The sequence below is a fragment of the Dendrobium catenatum genome, unplaced genomic scaffold (genome assembly GCF_001605985.2).
Source record: "Dendrobium catenatum unplaced genomic scaffold, ASM160598v2 fragScaff_scaffold_107, whole genome shotgun sequence".
Classification (NCBI taxonomy): domain Eukaryota; kingdom Viridiplantae; phylum Streptophyta; class Magnoliopsida; order Asparagales; family Orchidaceae; genus Dendrobium; species Dendrobium catenatum.
In genome coordinates this window covers 183,464-209,301 of record NW_021318569.1, presented here as the reverse complement: position 1 = coordinate 209,301, position 25,838 = coordinate 183,464, and the positions used below count along the sequence as shown (strand labels likewise).

Genomic DNA, 25,838 nt, shown 5'->3' with positions numbered 1-25,838 from the left:
TGTGTGCTAGATATTCATGCATCACCAAGATGAAAAATTCCCTAGACCACCACAAATATATTATCCCGCCACAATTATTTTAGTCTTCAAGACTTTAAAGTTGCTCAATTAAAGAAGCATTCTTTTGAGATATTCTGCATAACTTGTAGAGAGCTTGTCCTGACGGCTTTATAAAACTATTATGAGTGCTGTGTAACAGTGACCAAGGAGAGAAATAATGATCTCTTCTTTGAATTATCTTTCTCCATGTGACTGCTCTAAAACTTGCTACCTTTTGGCAACTTTCCCTTTGATGAGTCCGTTCTATGGGTTATTCAGTATGCTAAAGGTTGACATCATAATAATACGATTCAAAAGCTCTATCGGTTAATTATGGATGCTCTTATTAGTAACATCTGGCATTAACGAAATGCTAGGATTCATAACTCTTATAATTGAAAGTTTTGTTCCTCGCATTAAATGGCTTGTGGGCCTCATGAGGGAACAATTGCAGATGGCATGAGGAAGTTGACTCCTAGTTTTAGAGCTTTAGTTAATTTGTAATTTCTGGTTTACATTGTAATCTCTGTTTTTCACTTTACATTGATCTTCAGCTTCTCCCATATATATATATATATATATATATATATAAAGATATCCTAATATAATTTATATCAAGATGTCCCTTGCCATTGAATTTATATTGAGATTATTAATTATATAATATTAAGAACTGTATTAATCTCAACAAAAATACAAAAATTCTTAAATTCATCCTGATACAAATAATGTCAGAATGTTTTTACATGATTATTCTTTCCAAAGAAATAATGACTTTGAAATTTACATCTTTGATTGCACTGTTTGACATAAAAGCTTCGTTTGAGACAATTTTCTTACTGCTTTCTAAAATAACTTTCTAGTACAAAAATTTGTAGCTCAAAAAAATTTTGTACTTAAAAACTATTTTATAAAGCATTACAAAAATTGTCCCAAACAAAACCTAAATCTCCGCTTAAGAATTTAAAAATAATAATAAAAGAAAAAATTGTACGCAAGAGTAACAAAGATTATTTCTGGAGTGAAAGGATTCAAAAGAAACCAACTAAGTGGAGGTTTAAAAAAAGAAAAAGAAGACGGACAAAAAGAGAGTTACGTGGAAGAAAGCTGTAGAAGCCTCTCGTATTCTGCGCAAGCATCCTGTATAACAAATAGAAATCAAGATCAGATGTGTTAACATAATGATGGCACAGCTGTCCTTTAATACAAAAAATATCAAAATGCCATTTCATGCTTAAAAATATCTACCAGTCAGTTAACAATCACAGTATTAACAGCAGAAAATTCTATTCTATGGTCGTTTTTTTTTTTTTTTTGCTTTAGGTTTATCTACTCCCAGTAGAAAATACCCTCAGGCATAAAGATATATAATGCATGAAAGATATCATCAATAATAATTCAAAGCTATTTGAAAGTCTTCACATTTTAAAATCACACTTATTTTTCTTATGCAATCTAAATCATCCATGGCAAAAAAATTGTGAAGAATCTGATTGATGAAAAAGGCTTAAATTCCTGAAATAATTTACGCCAATAATTTTAATTACGTTAAACGGAATGCACAAATTTGACCTCGCATTTGCAGCTCAACATTAAAATCTAATCGAGAAGAATGATGATTCTAAAAGAAATAAGAAGGATAAAAGAAGACAACATAGACAAAGATATTGAATAGCAATTTAGAGAAATTTAAAGGCTCATATGACTTTTCTTCATTTTAAATGATTCCATGGAAATATATAGACATAATAAAGTTTTACAGAGATATTACAGCACTAAACAAGCACTTCAAAATTTAAGTCATTGAATGTTCATATATGCATTTGACTCTTTTTACTATCTATGCATGTATCCCCCTTAAAACACATTTATGAATCGACTTTTAAACTAACCATACATGACACTTACGAGTTTAAGCAACACAATTTAATTTATAAAGGATTCATGTCAGTCAAGATTTTAAAAGACGAAATCGGGAATCGAGACGTTTTTTTTTTAAGCGAGGCGAGGTGTAAGCCTTGAGGCGGATCAAGTCGTAAGCCTCAAAACGATTAAAATAAATTAATTTAAAATTATAAATAATGACAAAAAATAACAAAATATTATGTCAACTATGAATTTGAAGATTTGTTTCAAGATAATATTATTAGAATACAAGATTTAAAATAAACTGACTTAAAAATAAAACATCCCCTTATGATAAATACCCAAAGCAGGCTCATCATCACTTTGATTGTCTTCAGAAGAATCTTCATAATTAATGTCAAAGTCATCATCAAACTCTTCTTCATCTATAACATTTTTTTTCTTTATCTCATATATCAGTTAATATTTCATTAGCTCTAAAATGAAATAATAGTAACATACAAAATAATTTATTATATTTAAGAATACCTTTGAATTTTTTTGAATCTCAAATCTCACTTTGTTTCTTTTTTTTTATATACTTGGGTAGTTGCTTCATTGTCTTCTTCATTGACATGAGTTTCTCTTTCTGCTTCAACTTCAGAAACATCAGCATTCTTAGGAGTAACCCATTCATCATCAGATTGTAACTCATCAACAAGCAAAGGGTCAATTTAATTCTTAATATTTCCTTAATTATGCAATTTGAGATGTCTATCGTTCAGTTTTTTGTTAAACATAACATAAAAACTAGTTTGTTCATTCGATCTGCCACCAATCGATTTATTCTCTTTGTATGAATTTGATTGAAGATGCTCCAATTACGCTCGCATGCAGAAGTCGAACACGTTAGGCTAAGAACTTTAATTGCAAAAGCTTTCAATTCAGGAACATCATCTCCAAACTGAGCCCACCAACGTTCTACATGAAGATAAACATAGTATTTTATGAATATTGGTTGAAGTAGAAGACTTGAACATAAATATTAACATTAAAATTATAAATACACAAACTATAAATATACCAGGAGATCATGTTTTGTAGCATGCTTGTGCTGCTCTAAATCCAAACATTCCCTTCTTCAAATGAAAATCCTCAAGTTGATCATTCACTTTGAGGTAGTCTTCTTCAAAAATGAGTCTGTCCATACATACATACAAACCAATTTTCACCTCTTTGTCAACATTAAAATCCTTAACATAATGAAATTGGGCGTTTAAATAGTACGCAGCAGCATGTAAGTGTTGGTGTAATTGTCGATCCCACTTTTCATCTATAATATCTCATATTTCTTTGTAGGCACTTTCTTGACCTCCTAATTCTTTTACAATGTCTTCTTACCCCTATTCATTGCTTCATAAATAAATCTCATAGCCGGGACCCTCTCACCATCAACTATTCTAAGCACCTTTACTAATGGTCTTGTTGTCTTCAAAGCATGATTTGTACTGCGCCAAAATGAATTGTCTTTCATAACAATCTTTTTAACTTATTTTCCTTCTTGTTTTTTAGCCCATGAATTTTTCTCCCACTCTTCAGAAGCAAACATTGTTTCCAAATGTTGTCTTAACTCATTGAATCTCTGCAATGTTAAATATGTAGTAGCAAATCATGTAACAACAGGTCTAATAATTTTCTTGTCAGTGAATTTTCTCATCAAGCTGAGTACCCAAGAATGATCGTATATCAACTTACTAACGAATTTGGCCTTCAATATGGCTGATTTATGTTGAGGCAACTGTCTCAACCTCTCAAGCATCAAGTCAATACAATGTGCAGCACAAGGAGTCCAGTAAAGGTGAGGCCTCTTCTCCATTAACATTCGCCCTGCAGCTTTGTATGCACTTGCATTATCAGTAACAACCTATACTACTAAGGCATCTCTCACTTCCTCCACAACTTCATCCAACATTTCAAACAATAATTATTCATCCTTTACAAAGCTTGAAGCATCTACTGATTTGAGAAAAACTATTCCATATGGATTGTTGACCAAGAAATTAATAATATTTCTATGTCGAATATCTGACCAACCATCTGATATTATTGTCACTTCTGTCTCAATCCAAGTCTTCTAAACATCATCCACCATTTTTTAAATTGTCTTAACCTCCTAATTCAGCATCTAAGTCCTCCAGCTCATACATGCTTGGAAGTTGTAATCATCTTCCATAGTTTCCAACAGATCGTAACATATTGATCCATGACGGACTCCTAACAACATTAAATGGAATCCCATTTTCATAGATGATTCTGGTGATATCCAAACAAACTCTTTTCCTGAGTTCTTTTGTAGCTGTAGGAGGCTGAATATCCTGAGTATTTATGTTTTCCTCATTATCAATATTTAGAATAAATCTATCCATGGGCCCCGACTGCCTCGGTCAGAAGAAACTAGATGGCTTCCAGTACTGGAACCTTCATGTTGTGATCCATAATAAGAAGAGTTTCCTATCATCTCTTCCATATTTCTTTGTGTGACTTCATTTATGGTGGCAAACTTCTTTAAATAATCTGTACATTCATTTTTCACCTCATCAGGTACTTTTGCACATGATTTCACATTGACATGAGTGCAGGCTAATGATCCTTCAATCTCTTAACGCCACCAGTTATGCGTTTCTCACATAAATTATATTTCATGTAAATATATCCCATCTTTTCACCTTCGCATGACACTTCAACTTGAGTTTCATATTTCCATGCAGGATCTTTCATTCTTGTGCCACTAGTCATGCTAATAATTTATAGAAATATTAAATAATCAACATAAAAAATTAACAATAGGAACACATGAATACAACAATATACCGGTCTACCGGTGGTCCAAGGGGGCGCTGCCCCCTGGCGGGGTTCGACCTTCCCAGTCAGTACTGAGCATGTAAGAGTAAATTTTATTGTAAGAGTAATTTTGAAATTCTGCTTGTTTTTAAAGTTCTTAAATTGTTTGTATGGAAAGATACCGAGCGGTACCGAGCATGTACCTAACGGTACTGAGCATGTACCGATCGGTACCAAGCATATACTGCTCGGTACCGAGCGATACTGGCTCGGTACCGAGCATGTACATAATGGTACCGAGCGATACTAGCTCGGTACCGAGCATGTACCGCTCAGTACCGAGCATATACTTACTCAGTACCAAGCGGTACTAGGGGTGTAAACGAGTCGAGTCGAGTCGAGTTTTGGCCCTTATCGAGCTCGGCTCGTTAGATAGATAGCGAGCTCGAGCTCGAGTCGAGCTCGACAGTCGAGCTCGAACTCGAGCTCGTGTCACTCTTAACGAGCTCGAGCCGGCTCGCCAGCCATGAGCGGGAATTTTTAAATTTAGGCGGAATTTTTCAAAAAATTTAAAATTAGGCGGGATTTTTAAATTTTAAGCGGGATTTTTAAAACTTAAACAAAATTTTTATAAAAATATGAAATATTTAACTTTTAAATAAAATTTAGGTGATTATTATTATAATTTTTTAATATTTAAATTTAATAAATAAAATAAAATTATTTTAAAAAATATTAATATTTAATCGAAATCGGTTGCATCGTATTTACATATATACCAAAGAAAAAATTTTGAAGCAGTGCCTCGTACTGCCTCGAGGTGTTACGCTCTAATGCGTACACCTAGTGCGAAAAAATCGTAGGCTTCACTGGATGGTTCGAGGCGTAAGCCCCGATACGCATGACTTCCGCCTCGACTTGAAGCGCGACTGAATGCAGACGCCTCGTCCGCTTTTTTCTCCCTCGATCCTCGAACCGACACCGCCAACCCCACGAATGTACGAACTTTCTAAGCTCAGATTCTCGCTTCCGTTGTGTGCGGCGGACCGGAAAACTGCATATACACGCCTTTATTGCACGTGGTGGGATGGGACCCCGGTCCGACGCCTACGACGAGGCAGAAATCACCTAAACTCTACTTCGGCGTTCGTGACGCACCGAAAAATCGCCTATACACGCCTTTATTGCGCGTGGTGGGATGGGACCCCGGTGCGGCACCTACGGCGAGGCGGGGTCACTTATAAGTACCCCCGAGCGGGGGGAAAGCAAATTGTCACTTATAAGTACCCCCGAGCAGGGCGAAAGCAAACTATGTCTCTTAAACAGGTATCGTCAAAGACCCCATACACGCCTTTATTGCGCGTGGTGGGAGGAACAAAAAATCACGGCCGCGGTGTCCTCGTTCGAGGACACCTACCATACACGCCTTTATTGTGCGTGGTGGGAAAGGCTCAGTTTTCTTGTAGTTTTTCCCTAAATGGGGGAGACGCCGGGAGGCTGCCGAAATTTCGAGTGAAATCGTACCTGGACCTGTTGAACTCAAAAGAATAAAGATGTGGACTCAAATGAACTGTGGACTTGTGGACCAGAACCAAAACCCAAATGACTAATAAAAGGCCAAATCCAAGTGAAATAAAATCAAAATTGAACTCAAATTCAAATCAATTCGAACACATAATTGAACTTTCAAAGGACTCCAGAAGACTTTGAACGAAAAATGAACATGCAATTGAACTCAAAGGACTGCAGGGGACTTGAACAAGACTATAACATCAAACAAAGACTTTGATTTGGACTGGATACGGATCCTAACAAAATATTTGAACTTGCCCTACACAACATTAAGTAGGGGTTGTGGGCTTGATGAACCCGAGTCTAGATAAAACTTAGCTCGGACCCGAATTCAAGAAGACAAACGAGTTCCAAGTACAATCTACTTGTAAAAAAAAGAAGAGAAGCAATAATTTTTGTTTGTAAGCTATAGCACGAACTCCTACAACAATCCCTACAAATGCCTGTTGATTGAGATGGCAATACGGGAGATCAATAGTGGAGGACCGTCCTCTACAAGAAAATACAATCGTCAAACCCACCTGAGATCGGTGAAAGGTGGGTAAGATGCAAGAACAAGGGCCCCTCCTACGAATACTTCTAGGAGGTCATAGCAGATGCAACAGGTCCCTGCAAATGAGTACAAACCACTTGTGGATAACAACTGTGGGTATATCGTAGGTACAACGAACCACTGTGGGCACAAGTATTGATATCACCTACGACAGTGGTGATCAAGATCTACAAGTACGTCGAGTACAAGGGCAACTCGATGTACAAAAAGTACACTCCCTGACAGAATCGAAAAGAAAGTTTGAACAAATTAGAATCAAACCTCCTGGAGTTCCCAAGCCTCGTCTTAGTCCTATACTTAAGAAGAAAACAGTTCTGGTGCCCACAAACATCAGAAATAACGAGTCCGCTACACCGAAGATCCTAAAAGTTCTTTCCAAATCAGCAGTCGTTGACTCCAAAGTCCAGAAAGATCCTTCCCCAGTGAATGAGAAAAAGGGGGAGCTAATATCAAGGCAATGAAATGTCTCAGGACAATCTACAAAGCAACAAAATTCAAGGATAAAAAAAGACTCTCCCCGGTGATTGAGAAAGGGAAGTCAATGTCAAGATGAGGAAATACCTCATGATATCCAAATAACTACGCCACCGGATCTGCAACATAGATACGAGCAGACAGAAGGCGTTCACAAATTATAACGCCACGCCACCGGATCCGCGACGTTCTTGGAAGCGGACAGAAGGCGTTTCGCGAATTTCCCAAAATACCCTCGCACATGCACTGTAGTTTGTACACACTTAGGTACACTAAAAAAGGGTATACAATCAACACCCGCATGGGCCCCGGCGAACGTTTTATTGGTATACACGTGACGTATAGGGATGCTACGCGGGTTATCAAATTTTAAACCCGATCCTCCTTAGCAGGTAAAAAGGAGTCGACAGGGTTTAATTATAAAATGCCCCCAAACACCCGCATGGGCCCCGACGAGCGTGTTATTGGTACACACGTGACGTCTAGGGATGTTGCACGGATTATTAAACTTGAACCCGATTCTTCTAAGTAGATAAAAGGAGTTGACAGGGTTCAATTATAAAATGCCCCCAAACACCCGCATGGGCCCCGACGAGCATGTTATTGGTACACACGTGACGTCAAGGGATGCTGCGCGGGTTATTAAGTGAATTCTAGTTCGAACCCGATCCTTCTATACGGATCAATAAGAGTCGACAGGGTTCGAACCTTCAAACAAATATATGGTCGTGGCGACCAGTGCATTTGTTTTAACACATTCATATTAGGCTTTCAAAGCCTAAAATCAAGAGAATTCACTAACAAAGGCACAAAGCCTACGAAACTTGATCCCCTATCAACGATTTAATAAGGTCGACAGGGTTCAATCAACAAATGGAAATGACCTACGTATCTGATTGACGACTAGCCTTAATTGAAAGTTCTCTCTCGTGATCGGGAGGGGTAATTAATTATAGGGGCTTGCGCCTATAGGAAACCAGAACTCAGATCATAAAGTCCTCGCAAAATGAGGGCGAAATCTCTGGGTAGTGTCTTATCTACAAACCCATCTGCCTTCCAAAATTTACCTCAGAACTTATTCAGTTAAAACTCCCTCACCGAATAAATAGAAAGAAAAGCGAGCGGAGGCCGAGGCCGAATTTTCGGAGCCCACAATCTATTTGTTTTTCTCCCGCATTCCATGAAAATTCTTCAGTTTGTGAAATTGTTCGGTCGTGAGTGGCTTCATAAAGAAACTCATAACATGGCCTTGAGACTTTATATAAACAAGTCTTACATCTTTTCCTTCACAAGCTCCCAAGCAAAATGATTGTTAATATCAATATAATTGCTCATTTCATGATTGAATGAATTCGTCGCTAATGATATCGTTAACTTGCTATTAATGCCGACCTTTGTAGTAGTTTCAAATTAAGCATGATGTATGTCCATGAACAAACATCCGTTTAATTATTGTGATATAAAATTACAATATTGTGGCATATTGAACCTAACAAATAATATTAAGTTTTTTATATAATCAAAAGAATATCATATCAATCAAATAGAAAACAAAACTAATATTGCTCTTTCAATCATCCAAAAATACTCCCACATCAATATCCGAAAAGCCATGAAGTTGAAAATTCTTAGAATAATCATGTAATAGCACACTGGAGACAACAACTCGAATATATCGAAGAATTTTTTTGGTGGCATTCATTCCTATATATATGGACCAACCAATCCAACTCTAAAAAGTGTCTTCAGCCTTATGCATGCCAAGTATCTTAAGCAACAAATTAAGCTTTTGAAGATGATAGGATCCATCATATTACCTTCATCATGGTTGGATAGTTTTACTCTCTAATCAATGGGGCGCCTATTGCCTTATCGGCTTCATCTTCAATGTTTAGTTAACCAACTTGGCAAAAACATTTTTGTGGCATAAAATACATTTTTACATTATTTTTACTTCCAAGTCAAGTAAATCATTAGCCCCAAGTCAATCATCTCAATTTCCTAGTTCATACTTTGTTTGAATTCATTAATTTAAGTTTAGTTCTTGTAAAAATTATAGCAACCAAATGAGGTTTCAATAAAGATATCCCTCTCTCTCTCTTTTAAATATAAAGCAAATATTGCATATATATATATATATATATATGAACTTAAACTAAGCTGCAAAGCTGGAATGAGACTATTCCATGCTTGAGGGGCTTTCTTCCAGCCATATATAGACTAGGGTTACTCAACATAAACCTCTTCTTCAAAATAAAAATTTAACAAAACAAATTTGATATTCATTAGATTAATACTGATTTGAACCAACAGTAGAAATTAGAAACCTGATAGTTTCCATACATGCTATAAAAGTAAGGACCTCATTCTAATCAATGTCCGACAATTGCTTATAGCATTTAGCAACCAATCTAGCTTAATATTTCTCATATTCTCCCTAAGCATTTCCTCTTAACCTTTAAAAACCAATTTACACCAATGGGTTTACGTCCTTTGGGAAGTGTGATAAGCTCCTAAGGAGCATCTTTAATCTCATCATTCACACCTTACTATGATGCAAAAAAGAATAGATTTACATTACCACCGGCAAAAGGTGATCAACTATCGGTTGTAGTCTTCTTGACATATCAAGTCAAGAGGGCGAGGCTCCGGGGAAAGGGATTTTTTTTCATTTCTCAATTATTTTTCTTTCATAACTTCTTTGTAGAAATTGACTCTAGGTAGCCACAAGACAAATAATATTAAGTTCATTGGACCTCATAAATCTCTTGCAGACTTTTGGTTCTATGATGACATGAACCATTTTCAGAAGTTGCAGAAAATAGTAGTGGCGTTAGCTTGAGTGTAGAATTCTACATCTCAACTCACGTGTAGTTAATTATAAAATGGAATCGAAGAACTAGTCACTTCTGCATCAAGCTTTGCTCTTATTTGGCCTAAAACATAGGCATAAACAAGGAACCAAAAATTTTTAAGTGTGAGATACTTTCCCTCCTTCATGTTTCTTGTGGAGTCATTTATATTCTTTATGGGACATCTATTACGCAAGTAGACCGCATGACAACCCACAGCTTTAGCCCAAAATCCTTTAAGATTCACGCTATTTAGCATGCCACAAACTATAACAACAATGGTTTAATTTTTCTTAACAATAACATTTTGTAATGTTAGATATGGTGGCTATCAAAGGTCCTTGAATATAGCTTCAAACAATAATCTTTAAAGATTTGTGCAGTGCTCTTTCACGATCAGAATATAGCCACTTCAATTTTCCACCATAGCCTTTAGTTTTTCAAGGAAATGGAAGGCTTGTAGTTTCCCCTGAAAATTGTGATTTTCTGCTATGACCATTAATAAACATTGGCAAATAAAAATTCCTTCTTAATGACACTAGAGTAATGCTATAATATTTCCATATTATAAAGCTTTTCCGGATAAGTTGTGTCATAGTTGCTTGCAAGGAATGCATCATTCACACAATTGTTATGGGGAGTTGATATGTGATAATCCTTACATCATTTGCTTGTTTAGTAATTGATTAAGATCCTAATGGTGCCTAATCCAAGTGCCATATCTAGGAAGTACCATTGGTACAAGTCTACAAACATTTAGCACCAACATGCTTGATATTTAATAAAGCATTAGCTTGCAAGTAATTTAAACATAAGCAAGCAAATTATCATTTTTTTATGCCTAAAGAAGTTCTCTCTTAAATGGATATTATGAGCCTTTCTACATAATTTGTGCATGCTCAAAATATTACATGTCGTTCTTGATGTATAATAAACATTTAAAATAAAATGGTGACTTTGATTGCTTAATTATATTAGAATTGTAACTTACCTTCACTAGCAATTAGAAAAATTCACCAAGAGAACTTATCCATCAATGGATTGGTTCATTGCTAAATTTGACTTTTGACAACTTAATTAATCTTTATGCAAATAATTTAAGGCATAACAACCAAGCTTCTTACAATTATAGCATTGAATCTTTGAATTATCATACCTTATAAAATTTTCTTGCAAGTTCACTTCAAGGACTTTGTGAGATCTATTCAGATTATTATAAACTATGCTTCCGTGACCACATCCGCAGCTTCTCCCTTAGCTACAATCACTCAACCTTTGACTTTTGTTGTTCTTTATTTCAATTTTGTCCTATGATGTACAATCAGGAGCTCAAGGCTCAGATAATCACCTTATTTTGTGTTACCAAAAGGAAGCTTCTGTTGATATCCCAAAGAGTGACTAAGCTCCAACAAGCCACCAGAGATGCCAAATTCCCCACCCCCCTGCCTCCGAGGATGCCAAATCCACCCACCCACCCCGACTTCATAGAGAACAATGAGAGCTCTTGAAAGTACTTCAAAAAATAATTTTATTGTCCTAAAGTTTCCCAACTCGCATGATCATCTAAGGTGACTAAGGTCAGTCCCAACCAAAAATATAAAGGGGAAAGAGGGTGACGGATGCGATAGTAACCTAACTTCTTGTTTACCAAAAAATACCTAAATCACTTCAAGCAAGAATTGAAAACCAAACGCCCCCGCCCTTAACTTAGTTGGTTATAAAGAGGATGGAGAGGTCATAAATTTTTTGAATCTTAAAAGTTTTGAAATCTCGAGACATACCATAGCTCTATAGAAAAAAATTATGGTGTATATCTTTTGATAAGATAGTCCATTAAGTTAATATTTCATTATTTTCGCACTTTTTACCTCCTACTCTTTCATCTATCCTCACTCTTTTTCATTGGCATTGTTGGCTGGGTAATCTTCCTCTTTGCAACTTCAGAATTACACCACTGATTCTTTGATTTTCTTCAAATTTCAGTTGGAATGCATGGGATATGGGTGAATACTATCACGCATCAGCTCCATCCTCTACTAATAATCAATGTTCTTGCACCACTGAGTAAATTTATTGGAATATTTAAGGTTCTAACCCCATTTATATTCATTTGGGCTATCGTTATTAAGTCACCTTCATTGATTGCTTTTAAATGATTATATGATTTTACTTAAATTTCACTCTGAGATCACTCATGTATTTCAAAGTTTTAATCAAGAAAAACATATCAATTGTTCACATTAGTAAAAATAATAGAGTTGATATTTGATGTAGTAGGGTCATGCAAGGATGATTAACTTAGGGAGTTGCACATTTAATTTTAGAATCCCAATAATCATGACTTTATATTGATTTTAAACGACAAAAGAAAACATAGAGAGCAGTAAGACAAGCTTAGGCTAAATCACATGAATAGTAGTTAAGATCGTAAAATAGGCAATTTTAATCAAACAAAGCACACATGAATGTTTTTAATAATAAATCTCAATGCTAACAATAAGATTAACCACTAGGAGAGTCCACTCACTCAACTCTTGATGCGGACATCAGCACGAAGATCTGGCGCATCTATCACAGGAGGCGTCGTAAATCGACGGCTCTAATTTAAATTGTTATTTAAAATTCATTTTATGAATTTTAGCTATTATTTTATGTTATTTCCTGTTTTACCCCTAGGTTAGTTTATTTGAGTGTTATGGCCCAAGGGACATTTTTGTAATTTTTTTATTTTCTCATGTTATGGCTTATATATAGGGCCTTAAGCTATTGTAATAGGAGGGTTAATTTGATATGAAAATTTTGTATTTTCCACACTTGTGTTCTTCTTGAGAGAGGACGAGAGTGAGATTTCTATGAGAGAAATCGAGAGTTTCACCAGCCGCAGGATGGGTCCGGGCTCGTGACGTGAAGTCCCTTGGAGAAGGGCAAACGAATCACCCGTCAGTCTTCGGAAGAGTCCAAGGCTCGCGGTTTATATTTTATCTTCTATCTTTTGCTCTTATCTTTTGGTTTGTGTACTCTTTGTTGATTTATCATTCATTTTTTTGGAAAGTTACTATATGAATTTTATTTGAATTTCAAATTCAAAGAGGGTTTAATTATTTCTTTCCTAAACTCCACACCCCAATTAAGTAATCACAATTAAAGCATTAACACTCCCTTTCCATCCTTGCATGGCCGGCCCCCTCCTCCTCTCTCCAATCCAATCAATCCATATTAATTCCCCAATTAAGCATTCATGGCCTCTTAATTTGAAATCAATTTTCAAATTAAGCCCACCAATCTCCTTGGCATTAATTCTTATTTCCTCCATCACTCTCCTAGCCGTAACTTTCAAGGCCCCACAAATCCCAGCAAATTTCTCTTGCCAGACGAAATTTTCAAATCCTAAAGCCATTAATTACTTTCCAAAATCTTCTTTGGCAAAGATTTCCCAAGCCCACCACTGCTAGCCGAATCCTCTCAAGGGAATTCAATTCCTTTCCTTACCAGTTCTACCCGCCCCCTCTCAATTTTGAAAACCAAAAATCTTTCCACCTTTAATTTTGAAAACCGAAAATTAATTCCCTCCTCCCGTGAAGCATTCCTTCTACTTGGAACATTTATTCCCCACCTAATTTCTAAAGCCGTTTCCTCATCTGTTTCCTCTACCTCCTCAGCAAAAATTTGAGAATTTTTTTTGGAAACCTGAGGTTGTTTTTCAACCCGTATTACTTGAATTTGAGATCTCCTTCTCAGGTTTTAGAAAGGAAACCTGAAGTAATTCTTAGAATACTCTCTCCTCTTCTTTACTCTAGAGAGCTCCCCCATCTTAACAGCCTTGAGTTGGAATTTATTTTGGGATTAAAAGTCCTGCTGCTGGCCGACTCTTCCAAGTCCATCACGTGGGAATTCCTCCACTAGAAGCTCTCCAAGTTCCTAAGCAAAGCCGGCGACCCCGTTCTACATCAACTCTTTAATTCACTAGGCTTTAGCGGAGAAAAGATTATTATGAGTCAAGTTACAACCACCTTCGAGAAATAAACTAGGAACATACAAGAGTTGGTGAGGAGTTCACCCATAGAAGAAGATGTGGAGTCCCGCTGGTGGTTGGGGTGTTGGGAAAGTAGTGGACAGCTATTTGATATTTCTGGCTATCTCAAACAGCCCTCGGGAGTCTCTCCAAATGGCGGGACAGCAAAGAACAAGTGTCAAATTTTCTGGACAGCAGCCTCGGTGGAGTGGACAGTAGTCTGGACTTGCGGGGAACTCTGGACATCAAGTTTCTTTCTTCTAGAATTCTGGACAGTAACTCAATAAGGGAAAATCTGAACTTTGTTGATCGGTTGGAAGGGGAAGAGGATGGTGTAAGGGCTTTAAAAGCTTCCCTAAAGATCTTCTCTTCCTGTGGAAATAATTGTGAAGGCTAGGGAAGAGAAAGGGGGTGGGTAAGGACAAAAGGGGAGGGGCTGTCCGGTGGCATTAGGAGGGAGAGAGAGAGAGAGGAAGAGGTGGTGGTTTAATTGCTTGCCTAGTCATTAATGTTCAATTAAGATGGATTGGAGGGAATTAGGCTCAATTTGAATTTGAATGGGGGCTTAATTTGGAGAGTTAATAAGGGAGTAATAATGGCTAGAATTAATGAGAGAGAGGGATGAGTGGGCCGGCCTATAGGGAGGTTGGGGGGTGGTGGGAACTGTGTCCACATTCAATGAGTGTGGACACGCAATGAATTGTAATTAATGACTAAATTTGAGAATTAATCTCAGATTTAGGGTGATGGAGGGATATTTCCTTCAAGGCTTAGGCATAAACAGAAAGCATTTGAAATTCAAATTATTTTGAATTTGAATTCAAATCCTTTCCTAAAATACAATGAGACAAATAAGGAAAGAAGTAATGGGGAGGTTAATGGGAAATTCAAGGGGAGGGAGATGGGGAGGCCAGCGGGTTGGGGTCTAGTGGAGGAGGGCTGGCGAGGAGAGGTGGTGGGGGTATGCCACGGGAGAGGGAGAGGTGGCCGGCGGCATGGGGGTGGAGATGGGGACGGGCCGTGGTGGAGATGGTGGCTTTGGGAGGGGCGGCCGGCGGCTGGTAGGCCAAGGCAGCCGACAGGTTGGGGGAAACAGGGACTTGAGGTGGTGGAATTTGGGAGAGAATTTGGGGGGAGGATGGCCCGTGGTGGAAGCTATGAAAGTAGACGGGTGGGGAGGGAATTCGATGCAAGAAGAAAAATAAAAGAAAAAAGGAAAGATAAGAGAATCGCGAACCTTGGAATCCACCAAGATTGACGGGTATTGCTTTTGCCCCACTTGGGCCTCTCATCTCACGAACTCACTAAGAGATCATCCCAAGAGAGAAAGCTTAGAACTCACAAAGAGATCCATAAGCACAAGTTGAAAATTTCATATTAATCATCATCCTTCAATACAAGAAAGCTGGCCTATGAATAGGTCTCATGAAAAGAAAAATAGCAAAGACTAAAATGTCCTTTGGGCTACAACACCACTTGATCACTCCTAAGGGTAAAATGAAAAAAAATATTAATAACTAGTACAGAAGATATCAAAAATAAAATAAACTCTAAATCGCAGCTGTTGATCTCCTGATGTCCTCATCAAGATTGCTTTATAATTAATGCAATCTTTTTTTCATATATGTTTTGCCAATGTATTACTCGTCAGATTTCCTACCCTTATACTTCGCAATGGAATTGTATTGCTGAATGCAAAAAAAATGTCACCTTCTTGATGTTGTCAGGATATTAACATTTTCCGTAGATACTCTTAATAATCTTTAAGAAATGTTCTCTTAACTGGATGTTATCTCATCAATTGAATCACTGACAACTCACCCATCTCCGCTCTTTATCTAGAAAATATTTTTTCCTTACACAAAAGGTCATTGGCTGTAAATCTTAGGTTCATTTGTTTCGATGGAAGACAAACTATCTCGGGTTATATCAACCTCAAGTACTATTGCCCTAGTTTCAAGCCTAAACTTCATATGAATTCTTTTGTCTATAGTCATCAATCAAGGTTGGATTATGCTATAAATGGATGTAAGTAATGTTTTCCTATATTGTGACCTACAAGAAGTCATCCATATGGAGCAACATCTCGGGTATGTTGCTCAAATGGAGAACGATAGTGTCTACTCATGGAGGCTATCCATAACCTTAAACAGAGTTAATGACCTTGGTTTGACAAACTTTACAAAGTCCTAGTAAAGTTGATTATCAAGACAGCACTACAAATCCTTTATCTTCATCCAATATACCCCTATAGGATCTTTCACACTATTTATTTTTGTTGAAAAAATCTTACTAACTAGAAATGACCATGACTACATTTTTGAGGTTAAACAATTTCAGATGGTCAAAGTGCTTTCTAAGAAGTAAGAAAAATGAGTCTCCTTGGAATATCTCTTTCCCTTTTAGGATATTTTGGTTTCCTTGTTACGGAGCTTATAACTCTATGGCATGACAATTGTACTAACATCATTGCCAACAATCTTAGTTTTCATGAGCAAAATAAACATCTCAAAGCGGATTGTTATTTTATATAGAATGTTGTGATTTCCAAGAAAACTCCCATCCAATTAATTTTCCCGGTATATATTATCAATGAAAAATATCAAAGAGCAATAACAAATTTAAAAATCTTTCAAGTGAAAGCAATTATTACTCTTTAACTCGTTATTGTTAGGATGGCTGCAATCTAAAAGAAATTAGTATTGGGAGATTAAAAAAACCAACAAAATTAAAATCAAATTAAAGAATGAAGCCAAAACCAAAAAAAAACATATCATTCAACAGAACTAAATATGTTTGGTCAGGAATAAAAATGAGAAAAAGCCAAATTTAGACTAATGGAGAAAATCTTATGCACTGCATTTGTAGGTTCAGAAGATTCAGAAATACTCAACCACTTTAGATTTCCGGTACCCTTGCAATTAGAGTGGACATAGGGTATTACATAAGAGATTTTCAACCTTGACATATTTATGCATTCAAACTTGTCAGGTTCCCATCCAATCTTTGAAGTGAACAACACATTATCTTTCATATAATATTTACCTGGAAAGTATGCAGGAGAGAGGAGAAATGTCGTTGCTCTGCTACTGCACTAGTATGTTTCTCCTTAAGAGATTCGCACGCTTTCTGCTCAGCAAGGAGACCCCGCTCTGCTTTCTCTAACTTCTGCCATACCGATTAAAAGAAGAGCATAACTAAGGAAGATTATGAAAATGGAACAAAAATAACTCCTGAATTCATGTGGCAGCATTAGAAGAAAATAAAGAAAAATCATGTTTAAAAAAAAACTAAAATAGTGAGAAAGAAAAGCATGATGGCTGATTTGGTTAGAGAAATTCATGGCATAATCGGAAATATAAACTTTTCGAAGAAATCATAATGCTAAAAGTACACTAAAAAAACACAACCTAACCATATCTGATGAGTTTGCAACAATGCAAACACAAGATTAACGCAAACCACAGGAAAAAAAAAAACAAAGACATAAAAATTCAAATCATTTCAAAATCATGTCTAATTCATGTTTAAAGTTAATACCTGTCAGTAGACTCTCATGGCCTCACAGTATACCCCAAAGGAACACACTAACATTACAACAACAACATCAAGCCTTTATCCCACTATGTGGGGTCGGCTACAAGAATCCTTTTTCTCCATTGTGTCCTATTAAAAGTCAAATTCTCGTCTAAATCTAATAAAGAAAGGTCATTCCTAATATTTTCTAACCAAGTCTTTTTAGGTCTACCCCTACCTTTCTTAACATAAGTCAAATCTAATACCTCTACTCTCCTAACCGGGTCATCGCAAGACCGCCGTTTTATGTGACCAAATCATCTAAGGCGACTCTCTCTAATCTTATCTTCTACTGAACACACTAACATTAAGAAAAATAAATGTGTTGATCTCAACGAATGCACCACAAGTTTAAAGCAGGATAAGCCCAAGGGTCGATCAGATTAAATTAGTCCTCAATCTTAAAAAGGTCTTTATATATCAACATGTTGCGACCCACTCAGGCCATTCACTTTGATCGAAACCAAAAAATATAGAAGGTAAGAAGTTGAGTAGCAAAAGACATTTTCCCTGTGAGAGAGCATGAGAAGAGGATAGGGGAGTCTTTGTGCTCGAGTGAGAGTCCAAACCACTTGGGCCTTGGGGGGGGGAGAGAATGTGAAGTTGAGTGAGATTTTCTTTAAGGGTGTCAATGGGTGTGAGGGGTTTCACATGGTTGTTTTCAAACAGTCTGCACAATGTGGTCCTCTGTATTGTGGTGTTGGAGCTCTTGGACAAGAGATCTGGGAAGTCTTTGAGCGAAAGACTTACTAGTCGAGTAGACTAGAGGACGGCATCTCCGACAGGCCAGGAGGTGGAAGGAGGTATGGCATCTCCGCCGTAGCATGGAGACGAAGGAGGTAGCGGCATCTCCACCAAGCCATGAGACAAAATGAGGGAGCCGCATCTCCGCCGTAGCGAGGAGCTGAAGGAGGGACAACATATCCTCCGGGCCGGGAGGAGAAGGGAGAGTCTTCGGGGTGTGAAGAGTCTGTAAATGTTACTCTCCACCTGGTAAGAGAGAAGGGTTTCTCCACCTGGCTGAATGTCAAAGGTCGATTCGACCAAACTACTATAAATCTGATATGCATATTCTTACTTTCCTACACCTACTGATGCGGACATCGGTACGAAGACTTGGCGCATCTATCACAGGCGGCGGCGTAAATCGACGGCCATTATTTAAACCTTCAATTATGATTTATTTTTCTGAATTTTAGTTCTTAATTAATGTATTTCTTGCTTTACCCCTAGGATAGTTTATGTGAGTGTTATGGCCCAAGGGGCAATTTTGTAATTTTTGATTTTTCTCATGTTGTGGCCTATATATAGAGTCTTAAGCTATTGTAAAAGGGATGAAGAATTGATGTTAAAAATTTGTGTCCACACTTGTGTTCTTGTGAGAGAGCGTTAGTGAGATTTCTCGCAGGTTTTAATTGTTTTTTCCATCGTCTTCCTCCTCCCCATCTCCGTTTTGGCCGCCGGATATTCACCTCCACCCGAGACCCTCATCCCCTCTCCACCTCACGACTAATCCCCCATACCCGAACCCATGCCGCCGGCTCCACCCCATTAGCCGCTGGCCGAACCTTCCTCTCCACCCCCTTTTGGATTTCCTAATTTGGTTGGGTTAATTTAGGGAATGATTTGAATTTGAAATTATTAAAATTCGAATTTCAAATTCTTTCCTAATTTAGTTCATTTATTTTTGGAAATTGCTTTATTGAAATCAATTTGAAATTAAATTCAAAATCTGATTTATTGCCTCACTTTCATAACTCTTAATTTAAATTCATTTGAATTCTAAATTCAATTAAATTTTAAATTCAAATCTAAGAGCATTAAAACACCGCATTCAATGCCCCTCACAGCCTTATTACTGCTGCCGTCCATCACTCTTGGGCTTGGATTAGGAAACTCTTCCTAATTCCTAATGTCTCTATTTAGAAATAACTCCACCTCTTGTTAGCTGAAACGTTTAAAGCCAACCCCTTTAATTGGTTTCCAAAATCTGAGAATAAACATTAGGAAATATTTCCCTATTTCCCTCCCAGTTTACCGCCTCCCTTTACTTAAAATTCCCAAAATCTGTCCGCGGGACAGTGCTCATTTTTTGGGAAGATTTGAAGAGCAAATCTGCTGCTGCTGGCCGAATTTTGCCAAGCCTCTCAAATTAATTCTCTTCCATTAAATCCTCTCCAAACTCCACCCACACAGCAGGCCGAATTTTCCCAAGGCTTCACCATGGGTTGCCGTTCTTCCCAATCAGCCTTAAATCCTCCCTTAAGTTTTCAACCCAACTCTTCCTTCCCAATCAGCCTTAAATCCTCTCAGGTTTTTTTTAATTTTTGGTGGAAATCTGAGGCTGTTTTCAGAATTTAAGAGAAGAGGTGTGGAGCTTGAAACCTCTCTCCTCCCAAGAGAAAATCTGAGATTCTTTTCAGGTTTTGGGCAAAGAAGTCCGAATTTCCTTCAGATTTTGGAGAGGTGGTCCTCTCTCTAGCAAAGCCATTTTCCGTTCTACATCACCTACTTTCTAACCTTTACTTTAAGCACTTTAGTTTATTTGATTGATCTTTGGAAAGTTATGATTTAATTTTTTTCTCATTGAAATCTTGGTTGAAAGATAAAAACAAAAACAAAATGAATATTTGAAAAACAAAATATTTATTTCTTATTTTTTGTTTGAAATTTTTTCTAAAAGCTATTGCATGTTTCTCTAATTTGTTTTTAAGATAAGAAAAGTTTTTTAAAATACTAATTCACCCCCTCTTGATGCATCATAGCACTTTTAAAAACTCTCCCAAATACGGAGAGGTTGGGGCGCAATTTTATAAAGCGCATATTATTAGTTGAACAAAGTTTCGCCAAAACCATCTAAAAGATGCAAAATCTTCTGAAAATACAGATTGTTTTGCAACAAAATATTTTAATGGAGAAACATCATTAGCAACATCACTAGTAAAAGAAGCATAGGTGATGAGGACATCGATCAGAGGTTCAAATATGTGTATCGCCGGAAGCATCGCAGATCGACGACCACGATTCAGGGTTTATATTTTTAAATATTTATGCATTTTATTTTCTTTGAGTCTTCGTATTGTACCCCTATTATGAGTTGAGTCATGTTGTAGCCCTGAGGGCAATTTAGTCTTTGTTTCTTCTTTTATGTTGAGACCTATATATAGGTCATTTCTATTGTAATGAGGATGATGAATTTTGAGTAAAATTTTGTTATTGTCTTCTTCTTCATCTTGTGTGTGCACTAGAGAGGAGAGAGAGAGAGAGAGAGAGAGCCCGAGGTAAGGGCAAGCGCAATACCCATCAGTCATCGGAAGAGTCCGTGACTCGTGGCCTTCCCCCGTCATCTCCGTTCTTCCTTGTTTCCCCCAACCGCCGGCTCTATCTCTCCCCTGAGCCGCAGGCCACACTTCACTCCTTTCATCCCTTACAATATTCCACCTCCTAGCTTCCCAATTCAAATCCTACCATCATCAAGATCCACCTCAACCCGACAGCAAAGTCTTTCCCCTTCTTTGGCCGCCGACCACCTTCATGATCCAAGTCATTATGATGAATCCAATCCTCATAATGGCTCCATAATTTGGGTTCTTGCAATAAAGGGAGAATTTAGTTATTTGGAATTTGAAATTCAAAATTTGACATTCAAAACTTTCCATATTCGCAAAAGTCCAAATAAGGAAAGTTTTGAAATTGAATCTTATTCAAATTTCATGAAAAGTGGATTTATTAATTTTCCCTCCTACTTGGCCTCAACTCATTTGGAAAGAAATTAACCACTCCCTAATCCCCTCCCTATCCATTGATGCTGCCGGCCATACAAAGGGGAAACTCCCACTTGGCTTCCAAATGAAACTCCTCCTCTCATTAATGGGATTTTCAAATTTCAATTTGATTCCCTCCAAAGTGTTCAAAATCTGAAATTAATTTCAGATTTGGAGCAAGCCTCTTTCTCCCCCATCTAACCTAATTCCCTCACCCCAAGCCACCCGTCCCCCCCCCTCTCTCTACCCCCCCCCCCCCCTCTCTCTACCTTGGCCGATCTCCTTGCTCCTTCCCTTGGAAGTTTTGAAGCCAAAATAAGAAGACGACGTCCTCTCATCTCCACTTCAATGACGTATGGCCGATCCCGAAGTTGATAGCGGATTCGTACTCGATGCCTACGGAGACATCTACATCGTTCGCTCACCATTCTTCGACGTCGGGTTTGGTTTTGACAACACCGTTGAAGATTACTTGAACCGAATCCTCCCCACCCTCTTGGACATCATCGACGATCAATTCTCGGACTACGAGTGGACCATCAACGGCCATCCACCCGTGCCACCTCCACCACCGTCGACCTTTCCGTGGATTAAGAGCATTGGCGTTGCGACCGTCCTCGTGGCTTCGTTGGGTGTGCTGAAGACCTTTCTCCGCTAAGCCGTATCTTGAGCACGAGTGAGCATGGTAACTCGTTGTGAACTTTCTAAATGTTAAACTAAAGAAACATAAAATCGTATTAAATAAAACTAGATCATAAATAATATTAATTAATTTAAGTTAATATTTTAACTAATTAATATAATAACTTGTATGTGGTCATGAAATCATACTTATTTTTATTTTAATTAATATTTTTATTAATAAATAAAAGTTAGTCGGACCAATAAAATAGTGCTACCAACATAAATTTTTTGAAATAATGACTTCTGTAAAATATTTGAGAATCTCTAACATAACAGTTTGGAGCTAACGTGGAAAATGGATTCTGTAAACTAATGGAGAATTTAAAACCCTAAACAAAAAGAATATCTTTAAAATAAAGCTATTAACCGTGGGATTCTTAGTACAACATATTTGTTTTCACTGTGATAATTTCTGATCTATCTTAAATTGTCCTAACTTCTAGCTTTGTAATTGCTTATCATAACAAAATTGACGATTGAGAGTCCTTTAATCTTGCTTAACGAAACATCAATCTTGAAAGTAGCAAGCTCCGTATTTCTTTAAATATTTCTTGTGCAATTCTTGTATGTTTCACATCAATAGGTTTATTTAAATATATATATAGAAAGATATATAAACCAAATCCAGGCAAAAAATGTTTAGGGATGCCACATTTTAAGCACAACACAAGACTAGTCTGCCTAGAAATACCAATTTTTAAAATAGAACCAAGACACTTACATGTTTGGCTCCCTTCACAATCACCTCCATCGAGTCCAGAAATTTATATCGACCGCTGGGAGTAGTCATGGCATCTTTAAACTAGCAACAAAGCGAATGAACAAAAATGTGGTAAGTCATATACGTCATGAGGACAGCACCTTATATAGGGAGCACAAAATCGGCAAGATAAGTAAAACTATTGATAGTGGTAAGATTCAATGCTTAGAAACTCAGACCCCATACAATCCAATTTCTTTTTCTCCATAAAATATTCCCTACAATATTGCACTGCATAGGTCCAATAAGCTAATAATTAAAAAAGACAAAAGGTGGAGACCTTCATGAGCAAAACTGATAAAATCCTGGGAGAGGGAGAATAAATTATACCAATCCGTTGGACATAATAAACAGTGAAGATAAATGATAAGACACCACCCGAATGCCCAAAAATGTAAAGTTTTGAGCAAGATCAAAAACAGGCGCTCCACTTCAAGGAGATTCCAGCACTATGTCAAGTTTGGCCAAGTAGGAAAACAAAAAAATCAAGTTATTACTCATGTTAATTGCAAATGTTATGCAGTAAATTACACCCGGTCCCTGAGGTTAAGGGGTAATTTCAAATTTGTTAACATTTTGAAAACCATATAATTGGGTTCCAGAATTTCATTATGAGCTTCAATGAGGTCGCTCTGTGGCAGTTACAATAAAAACTAAACTATATGTACTACTCTGAAGATCCACAATTAAATTGAAGCACATAAGTGAGAGTTAAAAGAACTAGGGACCTAATTATAGGGTTTTAAAGGTCTAGACTAGACCGCCTTGAAACAACCCTTTAACCTCAGGGACCCAAACTTAATCTACCTGAGATTATAATAAAATTATATGAGGGATACATGAATGAATGGTGTACTAAAGTCCTAGCTAAACCTAATTATATTTTGAATTCATCTGTTTGATTGACAAGTAGAAGTATACAGCTAAAAATTGATGGATGGCCTTCTGAGAAGCTGTGAAGTAGACGCAATCAGATTAGAGGCCGCCATGGAAGCCAAATCCCAATTATTAGGGAAGGGAACATTAATCAAAATTCATACTTCTAAAGCCACAAAGTTCATTAACAATTAAAATAATAAAATAGTAGGAGCTACAAACAAACACAGATGAGAGTGTTTATTAAAGATCTGTTTGGACAAACTTTTTAAAAGCTTTGTGATGGAATACCAACATAGACCAAGGACAAGACCACAAACTAGGGTATTGCATAAAAATTTGCATTCTTCATTATGCACAACTCACCAAACAAGAGCATGATTGTACCCTCATTCCACCAAAATCAATTCAAAATAAATGGAAATTTCAAATTGAATCCCTTGATGTGAGTATTAATGTCACCATAGAATAAAGGAGGGCCGATCTCACCATCTTCCTATTTTGGCTTAGTCGAATTCCCCTCTTTATGAAAGAATCTTTTTGTAAATTTTTTTGCTATTTTCGCTTCCTTTGCAGTATGGTGTGTCATCAATCCATGCATTAGTATTTTCTTGGCTCCAAGGGCTTTCTGAATGAGCCTTATGCTATTATAGGCTTGAAAAAGACCATAAATATCATTTGCTTTCTACTCTTCAGAATTATTAAAAAAATTTATATTTTGTTCAAGTAAATATGTGTGGAAAGGCTTAATGACTGTTCTACTTCTCAGTGAAGCTTGATGGATGATCCCTTGGGGCTTTCGTTATTCCTTAGTTGTTCCCTCCATCTCCTCCTCATCTTCCCAAAGAAACTCTCCCTCCCACAAGCTAGTCTTGGCTAACCCCTAAACCCTGCCTCCCTCAACGCCAAGAGCCCTACAACACCTCAAGACATCTCCTCTACATTCCCACACAACCCCCACAACTCCTCAAGGTCTTATATCTCCCCATTAACTGCTAAGATATCTAAGTCAAAAACCTAATAAGAAGACAAATTCCTAGTATAAGCATAACAACAACAACAACAACAATATCAAGCATTTATCCCTCTATGTGGGGTAAGCTACATGAATCGTGTTTCTCTACTATGTTGTGCCCTGTTAAGAGTTAAATTCTCATTTAAATCTAATAAAAAAAAGTCATTTTTAATCTTTTCTAACCAAGTCTTTTTAGGTCAACCTCTACCTTTCTTAACATAGGTCAAATCTAATATGTTTACTCTCCTAATGGGGTCATCGGAAGGCCGATGTTTTATGTATCCAAACCATCTAAGACGACTCCCTCTAATCTTATTTGTCACTGGAGCTACTCCAACCTTTTCAAGTATATACTTGTTTTGCATTCTATCTCTAAGAGTGAACCGACTCATCCACCTAAGCATCCTCATTTCTGCAACGCATAACTTAATTTTATGCTTGTCTATTAATGGCCAACATTCTACATCATAAATCATTGCAAGTTTCACCAACATCTTATAGAATTTTCCCTTAAGTTTGAGAGATATTTCTCTAGCACACAACAAGCCTGGTGCATTCCTCCACTTCAACCATCCAACTTAAATTCTATAATAATATCCACATTTATTTCACCATCACTTTGAATAACATACTCAAGATATCTAAACCGTGTACTCTTATTAATGACTTGATCGCCCAAAATCACAATCTCCCCTTTAGATCTAATACTACTAAAATTACACTCCTTGTATTTGGTTGTAGATCTACTCATACGAAAACCTTTAGACTCTCTCTAGTCTTATCAACAAGAAGGATATCATCAACAAAAAGCATAAACCAAGATACATCCTCTTGCAAATGTTTAGTAAGAACATCCATAACTAAAGCAAAAAAGATATGGGCTTAAAGCTGATCTTTGATATAATCCAACTGAAATAGGAAAGTACTTGGCCAAACCATCTTATATTTGAACACAGGTAACAACTCCTACATATA

The 25,838-nt window shown here is 37.0% G+C and overlaps 1 protein-coding gene across 3 annotated transcripts in view; it reads right to left on the bottom strand.

Moving 5' to 3' along the window:
* Positions 1-717: 717 nt before the first annotated feature.
* Positions 718-25,838, bottom strand: part of LOC110096328 (coiled-coil domain-containing protein 93) — a 38,914-nt gene continuing 13,793 nt past the window's right edge. For 2 of the 3 annotated variants that reach the window (XM_020822214.2, XM_020822212.2), the window contains 3 exons: positions 22,934-23,014; positions 17,234-17,356; positions 718-1,179 (listed from right to left, as the gene is read on the bottom strand). In XM_020822214.2, coding sequence (XP_020677873.1) covers positions 1,132-1,179; positions 17,234-17,356; positions 22,934-23,014 — 252 coding nt within the window. In that variant the 3' untranslated portion in view covers positions 718-1,131. The remainder of the gene's footprint in view (positions 1,180-17,233; positions 17,357-22,933; positions 23,015-25,838) is intronic. The other variant, XM_020822213.2, reaches the window with a different exon arrangement.